Raw genomic sequence first — 10732 nt, 5'->3', positions numbered from 1 at the left:
GCTTCCTCATGCTGGATCATCCTTTCACCTCTCAGTATTCTACCTACCTGAGCCTCCATTTCCATCACTTGGACTAAATGCTCCCTGCCCCAGCCCCTTCCTATGCCATCGGCGCAGCCTCTTCCTATGCTATGGGCCCAGCCTGCTGAGGCTTCCTTATCCTTTCCTGGGACCAGTGAGAGGGCGTCTGGGGGCTCTATAAAGAATAACTCATGCCACAAACCAGCAGAGAAAACCCAACTTCTTGACCTAGGGGAAAGGGACAAGACACTCCCAAGGCATGTTGTGTGGCAGCTTCTTTCCTTCAAACGCTGCAGGAGGAGACCAGGACCCCTGCAAGGCCTCTTCTACCAGGGTCTTAAGTAATTTGGATTCTTCTCTATCCCCAGGCCCAGAAATAGGACAGGCTGTGGATGAAGGGCCAGGAGTCAAGAGCAGAAGGGCAGAGATGGCTCTGGAGTTGGGCTGGGTCCTGAGCATGAGAGTCCAGAAGTGGAACATTCTAATCCTGTCTAAGCCCTGACAGAACCAACGCTCTGCAACCACACGAGCCACCTGAAGAGAGTGGGAATCTTCATGGGCGCTCAGAGGCAGGCAGTGAGGTTGAGCCAGACCCTGAGGTTTGGGACTATCGAACATCAAAATTTAGAGCAGACAGCAGGTAGGGAAGCAATGAGACAGAACAAATGAGACACCATCTTTGTTGCCTGGCTTCCTTCCCAGAGCTTCCCAGTGTGGGGTCCCCTCTGGGTTCCCTCATCCAGTCTGAGAAGTGACTCCAGCCTGAGGCCTGGTTAACTGGAGAGAGAGAGCATCGAGGGCCTGTAACTACAATGAGCTGCACATGGGCACGGGCTGAGCGTGCAGCCACCATCCTCCCAAGTACCAAAGGCAGCAGGAGCCCCTGAAAGTATAGGTAGATATTTCCTTGGCCCTGCTAGCTTAACCTCTAACCCTGGTCCCTAATACAGCCTGTCATCCAGCTCTACTGGTTCAGCCTCAGCAGGCCCAGGACAGCTTTCTTGTCCTGTGGCCAGAGCTTTTGTTCATTCCTGAGTAAGGAGTAAATCACACTTCCCCTTATGCTTTTGCTTTGAAGATGAATGAGAACTTCTGGAGATAGCGGAAAGAAGCAGCAGCTTCTAGAAGGCAGATCCCAGGCCACAGACTGTGTAAACATCAGAGTGGCATGATTAGCTATGAAGTCTCCCAGTCACTTACCATTCACCCATCCGTCCATGCGTCCTCCATCCATTCATTCATCCATTCACCCATCCTCCAATTATCTGGACAAACTTCCTTCTTTTTTCTTTCCTTCCCTCCCTCTTTCCTCTCCTGTTTCCTGCATTCCAAGAAATATTTTTATAGAGTCTGCCATGTGCCAAATTTCTCAGATTTGGCAGACTTCTTCAAAGCATAAGAAGTCACCCAGGAGAAAATTTAGTCCTTCACTGAGCTCCAAATAGGCTCCTCTGTGCCCTGAGCTTCTTGCACATATGGAACTCTCTATTCAGGGTTACAAGGAAGGAGAGAGGAAGTTGTGGACAGAGAGAGAGGAGAGAGAAACAGAAAGATTCCTAGTCTGACGTTGCTGAGCACCCCTACTTTGTTTGAAAAGCTCACATGCTACAGGAAGCAGGGAGGAGAACTCAAGTCTTAGGTTTACATTTTGAATCTCCAAGTTGCATATTATAAAGGAATATTGTATCAGCCAAGATGCGCTAATAACAGGAAGCAGAATATTCTATTGCAATGGTTGCTTCCTGGCTTCCAGGCTTCCCCCAACCAGTCTGTGCTCCTCACCACGATCAGAGTGATGTTTTTACAGTGTCCCTGTCCTTGTCTCTCTCCTGCCTGAAGTCCTTAATTGGCCTCATGTCACCCACGAGCTAGAGGTCAAGCTCCTTGACATGATCAGAAGGATCTTCATAATCAGACCCCAGGTGCCTCTTCCACCCCATGTGAGTCCCCTTCCTCACATTTTTGTGTATATTTTACGTTCCAGCAATATTGCAACTATTTTCAGTTTGCCAAGCACTCCATGCTATCTTAAGCTCCATCCTTTGGCATATGCTTATCTTTCTACTGCAGTTTTTTTCCATTATTCCATTTCACACGCTTCTTTCAACTGGGCATATTTGTCTCTTGTGCAATTTATTTGCTCATGTCTGTCTTTCCCACCAGACTGTGAGCTGCTTGGTGCAAGGACTGTGAGTTATTCATCGCTGTGGCCCTATGCCTGGTACAGCATCAGTACCTAGAAGGCACTCAGTCCGTATTTGTGGGGTAAATGGATGGGTAGATGGGTGAAGAGAATCTTACAAGAGAAATGGGATAGCTTTGGGACAAGATGGTTAATGTATCTATGTAACAGACCCCCAGAGAAGACAACAAATGGCCTCTTTCTGAAAGCTCAGACTTCTGAGGAGGGGAGTAAGCCAGACAAGGTATCTAGTCAGGAATAGGGAAGTTGGGATGATATGGTGACCTGGTGTGGGACTGACTTCCTGTTTCCTCTAGATAAGAGCCCTTGGAGAGACAGGCAGCCAGAAGCACTTGTGCTTCCAGGGTAAGGGTGAGCGCTCAGGATGACGGCGGAGAGGGAGGTCCCTGATGCACACTTCACTGTGGACAACCAGAACATCTCCCTCTGGCCCCGAGGCAAGCCACAGTCACTGCTGAGAACCTGCTCCGTGTTCTGTGTGCAAACCTGCCCTTTGCTACTCCTTCAACACACATTTTCTTCTTCTTCCAACAGAGCCTCCTCCCAAGTCTGGTCCATCTCTGTTCCCGGCGAAAACACCCACAGTCCGTGCTGCATTAATCTGCCTGACGCTGGTCCTTGGTAAGTCCTCATGTTTCATCGTCTGGGCTTAGCCCCTCTCTGTGGCCAGCTGGCTCCCTCCAGATCCAGACCACTTCCCTGCTCTCCAGGTTTCTCCTGCCTCCGACTTTCATTTGTCTTCTTTCTCCTCTTTCCATGTGCAGTAACAGGGTGTGCCGCCCCCAGTACGGTGAACTGATGCTCTTTCCCTCCCAATTTCTGGGAGATTATTGGGATCAGCATTTGCACATTGGTGCTCAAGGATACATTCTTTTGTCCTCAGGAAACATTTATCTAGTTTTTCATGCTGTGCTATTTTCTCCCCCTCGATCCCCCACCAATCTGAGCTCTGCTCCTTGGATTTGGAGCCTTGTGGACAGTCCCTGACAGTGCAATGTCTCCTGACCCTGTGAAGGACTAAGCCTCATGTGTCATTGGCCCCAACTCACCAGATGGAGAGCCTGACCAATGAGCCAACAGATCTCCATGACTCAGTCCCCTCAACAGGACCCGTTCGTGCTCTCTTCATTCTCCTGTCCCTGAAAAAATCATGTCTAGGGAGCCTTCCTACTCATTTGGTGTTGCGGGGTTTATGTTTCTTCCTCTTCTGGCTCTGTCAGGCTTCATGCCCTTTGCTGCTGGCAGAGCCTTCTTCCTCCTGCCAGGGCTCCAGCAAGCAGAGCAAGGGGACCCGAGAAGCTGTTGGGTTTTGTTTTCTCCCTCTGTGGCCTCGGGACATACTTGGTCTTAGACTTGTAGGCTCTGAGCAGAGTCCCCCTTCCCCCATCCTAGACCCCTGGCCTCTAGCATGGCATTTTCCTCAGGGCTCGCCTTTGAGCCTCTTGGTTTATCTTTGATCCTCTCTCTGGTACCCAGGCCTGGGACCTGAGCAGAATGTGAAAGTGGGTAGGGCAAGGGAAGGGGAGAAACAGTTTTGTAATCGCCTTTTCCATGTTTTCTGGAGAAGAAGCCACTTCTAGATTAGTGGCTGGCTCTTCCCATGGTCACAGAGGGGCCCATGGACAGATGTGAGGGAGTGGTGCTGTCCTAGCAGACAGCCACTGCAGGGGTTTCTGAAAGCAGAGGGATGGCAACCAAGGGGTGGGGTTCAGCGGGAATCAAGTTCTGGGGAGAGTGACGGGGCTCATGGAGGGCACCCCTTTATCAAATGTTCCATGAACACTCAGAGAAATTTCAGGACTGGTTTCTAACCCCTGCTTCTGCTTGCCTGTGAAATTTTCTCACAGAGAGCCTGTGTTTCATCAATCTCCCCATTGTCTGTATCCACCTGTGTTCCTAGCACATGGTAGGTGCCCATTGCACATTTGTTGTATGTTAATGAATGATTGGAGGGTTGGGGTGGCCCATTGGACTGTCCTGGTTCTTTGGGAAGCTTCAGCCTGTTCCTTCCCTTCCCTTCCTTTGATCGACCTGACAACAGCCCCACTCCTGTCCCTGGGGCTCCCCTCAGCTGACCTCCTGACTTTCTCAATCCCAGATCCCCGGTTTATGGGCAACATATCAGATGTAAAGACCAATGTCCAGTTGCTGAAAGGTCGTGTGGACAACATCAGCACCTTGGATTCTGAAATTAAAAAGAATAGCAATGGCATGGAGGCAGCTGGCGTTCAGATCCAGATGGTGAATGTGAGCCTGGGTTATGTGCGTTCTCAGTTCCTGAAGTTAAAAACCAGTGTGGAGAAGGCCAACGCACAGATCCAGATCTTAACAAGAAGTTGGGAAGAAGTCGGTACCTTAAATGCCCAAATCCCAGAGTTGAAAAGTGATTTGGAGAAAGCCAGTGCTTTGAATACAAAGATCCGGGCACTCCAGGGCAGCTTGGACAATATGAGCAAGTTGCTCAAACGACAAAGTAAGTGACTCAGAAAATTACATCGAAGCTGACCAGCGGCCCATGGGATCTTACCAGTCCTAGACCTGAGGTCACTGGGCTGGTGGGTTAGGGAGGAGGCCGGGGGGAAGAGAGGGGCAGCCATGGACTAGGAAGTTAAGGAGGGAGGGCTTGAGGTTGGGAAGGACTTAGGTGCGGTTAGGAGAAAAGAGACCAGGGTCCAGCTAGAGTTCCCACACCAAAGTGCAGAATGTAAAAGCATTAGGGGCTGTCCACCCCGGCCCATACCTAGCCATTTCTCATCAAGTTCCTTTCTAGAGTCCAGGGGCTCAGCCACTTGTCATGGCCGATGGAGGGTTGCTTCCCCTCATGGGAAAGACACTCTTTGTCCATCCTCTTGCATTCTAACCTCTCCAGTCCCAGACACTCTATTAGTCTCTGTCTGACTTTCAGGATTTGAAAGAGTGTCCCAAATCCCCTACACAAGGACCCAAGGACACCAGAGCACAGCTCCATTTGCTGCTGTCTCTGAGACCTCATTCAAGTGCCCCCACCAAGCCAGCACCCCAAGAAATCAAGAATACCAGCGTTCACTTTTACCTCTTGTTCTCTAGATGACATTCTACAGGCGGTTTCTCAAGGCTGGAAGTACTTCAAGGGGAACTTCTATTACTTTTCTCTCGTCACAAAGACCTGGTATAGTGCCCAGCAGTTCTGTGTGTCCAGGAATTCACACCTGACCTCGGTGACCTCAGAGAGTGAGCAGGTGAGTGTTGTGCCTGTGGGCTCTGGGAAGGGGGCGTATGAGCACTGGGCCCGAGAGGATGGGCAAGATTATACTGTGCGAACAAAAATCCCCAAACATTGATGACCTAATGAAGAAGGATTAGTTCTCGGTACCATGTCCAATAAGGGCCAGCAAGGGGGCTGTGCTCACTGCGGCTACTCAAGGACCCAGGCCGAAGGAGTCTTCATCTGAACATGTTTCCACAATTGCTGGGGCAGGAAAAGGGAACTTGACATATTGTGCAAAGCTTCTGCCCAGATTTAACATACCTCATTTTTGCTTACATTTCACTGGTGTAAGTTACGTTAAGTAAGTTAAGTAAGTGATGCAGTACTCCTGGACTGGGAGGATCCTGGATTCCAGTACTCCTGGAACAGGGCAGAGAGGAGCTACTTTCCATGTGCCCAGGAAAAAAGAAATATTTGTGAACAGCATTAATGATTCCACATGACTCAAGAAGTCTCCTGCCTGGTGAGGCAGAAACTGGGCAGGCCCTTTTCATCTGGGCGGTGGGATAGCAGCTCAGGTCAGAGCCTGGGCTCTGGAGTAGTTCTAGAGCCCTAACCTTGCCATCTAACTAGTCCTAGCAGCTTGGGTGGAATACCCAACTTCACTGGGCAGACTTCACTGGCCCTCACGTGATGAAACATGCATGGTGATGGCACCTGCCTCAGAGGAAAGGAGTGAATGCATATGGAGGACTCAGCACAGTGCCGTATGTGGATTCAGGTGTTGTCATATGAACGCTTCTCTTGCGGTCCATGCTCTGGAGTTCTGCTGAGGCCTTCCTGTGCCTCAGCACCTGCTTCCTGAGTGGCAGAAATGCTTAAGTCCTGAGCCTGTTAGCTGCAGGGCAGGGACACATCATAATCTGGAAGATGAAATCTGGGCTCTGGGCAAGGGCAGGAAGAGGCTTGAGAGGCCAGTGTGTGCAGTGCGTCTGTGGGTCAGGGCTGTCACTGAGCACGGGTGAAGAACACCCAGAGACAGGTGATCAAGCTCGGAGTGTGACCGCACCTCTGCTTATCCTGTCTTTCCTACAGGAGTTTCTGTATAAAACAGCGGGCGGACTCACCTACTGGATTGGCCTGACTAAAGCAGGGACGGAAGGGGACTGGTTCTGGGTGGATGACACGCCATTCAACAAAGTCCAAAGTGCGAAGTAAGTCCCTGGAGCCCTCCCTGCCAGCCTGACTTTCCCCGGCCCTGGCCAGGGCATGAAGGGAGTGGGGGCGATATTCCCCATGAGACAGGGTTTCTGATTCTTCCCTGTGCTAGGGTGACAGGAGCATTGCAACCAAGATCTAGCGCAATCCTGTCACTAGCTGGCTGTGGGATCTGGGCCCTCCACGCCCTCTGGGGTGTGGCAGCAAGGCCTTCTACCTGGCCGGCTTCAGCAGGGATCCTGTCATGAGTCTAGGTCTTCACAGTGTGGGTTTGTGTAGGGACTTGAGAGTGGTGGGTTGGTTTTGCCTGGACTTGGGGCGTGAGTGGAGGCTTAGAGGTCTAAGTCTCGCTAGTCCCCTTCCTCTTAGGCTTGAGTGCAGACATTTACTATGCCATTCCCTAGGACTCAAGCTGGGGTTGAGTTAACTCATTTTTCACTGGAAATAAGTTCTTCTTGGTTTTCCACTTTGTAAATCCGTCCTTATTTCTCCCTCTTGCTAGGTTCTGGATCCCAGGTGAGCCCAACAATGTCGGGAACAGTGAACACTGTGGCAATATAAGGGCTTCCTCGCTTCAGGCCTGGAATGATGCCCAATGTGACACAACGTTTCTTTTCATCTGTAAGCGACCCTACGTCCCATCAGAACCGTGACAGAACAGGCTCCCAAGCTCACTCTTTGAACTCCAACGCTTGTCAAACATGAGGAAATGCCTCTTTCTCCCCTAGACTCCAGGAGGACTTTGCACGTTAATTTTTCTTGCTTCAAAATTGTCCCACAGTGGCATTCTGGAGTCTGTCTGTCTTGGCTGGAAATTCTCTGACCCCATGGAGGCAGCTGGAATGGAAAGGAGAATTCAGGTTAAAGTGGGAGGGGTGGGTAGAGAGGATTTAGAAGTTCCAATTGCCCTGCTGAGGAGGATTAAGACCCGTAATCCGGGACAACACCTGGGGTTTTCCACTTCTTCAGAGAAGCCTCAGCTTCATCACATCAAAGTTATTTCAGAGCAACCAAGCAATTCTGCTGATATTGTCATTCAGGGCTTTTCTTGGCCAAACCCTCTAGAATTTCCACGTGTCTGCTTAGCTGTGCTGGCAGCTGGCAGCTGGCAGCTGGCAGCTGGCTGTGTTTGCAGTGGGAATAGCTCTGTTCTTGGAGATCCTGCTCATGGTATATCCTCAGTGGCTTCTTCATCCACATCATCTAAAGCCTGAACCTCTTCTCTGGTTCAAGTCAGCGGCTGACATGGACTTGTATCTCCTTCAGAACTCGGCCAGTACCCAGACTCCCTTCTCCTTCCACTCACTTAGTACACCCGGGTGCCCAGCCCTGCCTTCCGCCCAGTGTCCATCCAGCCTCTGTCCTCACCTCCCCGGCACCTCCTCCTCCTTCTGCATTTGCTGTCTTCCTGTGTCTTGTGCGTGGGAAGCAGCCTTCAGTGCCTTCATGAATTCGCCTTCCAGCTTCCTCAGAATAAAATGCTGCCTGGGTCAAGGCCTCACTCCACGTACACTTTTTCATTCCTGGTTGTCCAGGTGAATATGTGGGAAAGGCAGTCTCCTCTGCTGGACATGAAGTTCTAGAGTATCATCAGGAAACATCTGGGGAGTCAAAAATAACAGGGACTAGGGAAGTTCCAGCCCTGGAAATGCCATAAAATGTGACTAGTACTTATTTCTAGTTTTTATTAAAATAAGTAGAGCAAGGTCTCCAAGGTCTCCAATGTCACGATCTTGGTGGTCTTTCGTCTTAGGTGTTTACTGGACAATCTTCTAGTCTCTAGCTCAATTCCCAAGAAAGAGTTTCAGCAGGTTTCCCGCTCTTCACAGAGACCCAGTTCCACAGGCATCAATTCCAAATCTCAAGTCCAGTGGCCAAAGCAGGAATCCAGGCAGCAGCCACCACAGAGAGGAGGGGAGAGTGGAGTGAGCACAGGTCCTCATTAGGGTCCACAGGAAAAGATGCTTCATTAAATGACTGTGACCAGCAGTGTGTCGTTCTGGGTGCAAATGGGTCAGAGCTGAGGGTACAGGCTTGCATTGTAAGACCTGAAATAGCATGTGCTGCGGTGACATTTTATGCCTCACAGGGCCCCAAAGACCTAACCCTGAGTTCCCTGCCTCTCACCAGATATGCCCTTGCCCTCGGTCCTCACCTGGCTAGTTTCCTATCGTCTGGGACCAGCTGCACTCCACCCAGTTTTCTACTTAATGGATTTCACTTCTCTGCCAGCCTGATAAACTATTCAAAAAAGCCAATCACATCCTCCTAAGGAACCCAGGGCACCTCATCATTTTGTTACTACAAGGCCTGCCTCCCACAGCCCTGGCTGGTTCACTCTGCTCCTGAGGGTGACCCCGTGTGGCCCTGCATGGCTTCTGACATTTTTCCCCACTAGTAAACTACTGTCAGTCTCACCTGCCCAGTGTCAAATGTCGTGTTTTGGCCATCTTGTCGTATTTAGGGCAGGGGATCCCTCCCTCACCAATGGAAGAAATGGGAGGTGACAAAAACAAGGCTGGTTTGTGATCTCTGGTTGGTTTTGGCAAAGAGATGAGCTGGGAAAATCAGACCATTTCTCTGGGAAAGAATTTGAACCAGGAAGTAGCAAGGGGATGAGGCTGTTAACAGAAGGAAGTTGAGCTGGAAGGCCCTGAGTTAGAGAAAGGCTGGAGGGGCCGTCACAGGGCACTGGAAGAAACTAGCAATGAGCAGAAGCTACAAGGCAGAGGAAAGACATGAATGCAGGCCGGGCTCGGTGGCTCACGCTTGTAATCTCAGCACTTTGGGAGGCTGAAGTGGGTGGGTCACCTGAGGTCAGGAGTTCAAGACAGCCTGGTCAACATGGTGAAACCCCATCTCTACCAAAAATACAAAAATTAGCTGGGCATGGTGGTGGGTGCCTATAATTCCAGCTACTTGGGAGACCGAGGCAGGAGAATCACTTGAACCTGGGAGGCGGAGGTTGCAGTGAGCTGAGATCCCACCACTGCACTAGAGCCTGGGTGATAGGGTAAGACTCTGTTTCAAAAAAAAAAATTAGTGACTGCAGAGGATTATAGCTGTCAGAGAAAAGAGAATGGCTCGAGGAGTTGCGATGGAGGTCCTGGAGGGCAGGCTGAGGGGCTCCGGCTGCTCCTGTTCCCGGTGCTGCCTCAGATCCTCCCAGCCCTTCTGATCCTCCTGGGTTCTGTGCATGGGGACCGTACGAGGCTTGTGCTCCTGACCCTGCCAGTTGCTTTTTCTTGAAACTGAAAGAGCCTGAGTCAGTGAGGATGTGTTTTTATCTGGAGTCTGTGCCCCAGCCTGGACCCAACAAGTGCAGCATTGCCTTGGCTTCCTCCCTTGAGGAAGCTGGGACACCTGTCACTTTGCTTTGTCATGTGATCTTGGCTGCCTCCCCCACTGTATGCACGTCTTACTTCTCCAGGGAGGTCACTACATGGGCACCTGCCCTTCTGCTGGCAGTGCGGCCTCGCCCAGGAAGTCCCACCATTGATAGTGCTGTAGTCCAATCTCTAGCGGGTCTTGGGGCATTATCAGTACCTGGGCAGCTCCTCAGGTCATGGACCCCACAGTATTTCTTGTGAAATTCTGGGGATTTTTCCATTGTCAGGTGAAAAGTTGGGAGCCAGGGACAGGTGAGAACTTTTTCTCAGTCAACTTGGGTATTTATTGTATTCCATAAGTTTTTTTTTGTTTGCTTGTTTTCTTTTTTTTTTTTTTTTTCTGATTTGGCAGGTTAACAAGGCTTGACATGCCCTCTTTCAATGTTGCAATAAAATACTCTTGAAAAATTTATCCTTTTGTGCTTGAATATAAAAGAAAAAGAGAAAAAAATACTTGATTCACCCCTACTGACCAACTAGTCCTAATGCTTGTGAACATGTACTATAATATTTTATTTTTCTGTTTTTATGCTTTATTGATCTATCTATAGTTACTTCATTTTCTCTTTCTTTGTCCTTCTCTCTCACTTTTCTCTTTCTCTCTCTCCTCTTTTTCTCATATTGTATGAGCTATGCTTTCTTTGCTTTAATTTTCCCAGTGCTTTGGAAGATAAACCATTATTTAGGTGGGGCGTGTGTGTGTGTGTGTGCGCA

At 50.0% G+C, this 10732-nt stretch overlaps 1 protein-coding gene across 1 annotated transcript; it reads left to right on the top strand.

Moving 5' to 3' along the window:
• The first annotated feature begins 1943 nt into the window (after positions 1-1943).
• CD207 (CD207 molecule) lies at positions 1944-9046 on the top strand. The gene is made up of 7 exons (XM_031655259.1): positions 1944-2661; positions 2759-2845; positions 3728-3730; positions 4296-4697; positions 5291-5442; positions 6507-6625; positions 7132-9046. Exons 1-7 carry the CDS (start codon positions 2589-2591, stop codon positions 7280-7282), a joined length of 987 nt encoding a protein of 328 aa, XP_031511119.1. The 5' UTR covers positions 1944-2588; the 3' UTR covers positions 7283-9046.
• Positions 9047-10732: the final 1686 nt, after the last annotated feature.

The sequence above is a fragment of the Papio anubis genome, chromosome 14 (assembly GCF_008728515.1).
Source record: "Papio anubis isolate 15944 chromosome 14, Panubis1.0, whole genome shotgun sequence".
NCBI lineage: Eukaryota > Metazoa > Chordata > Mammalia > Primates > Cercopithecidae > Papio > Papio anubis.
This window is presented reverse-complemented; position numbering and strand designations above follow the sequence as displayed.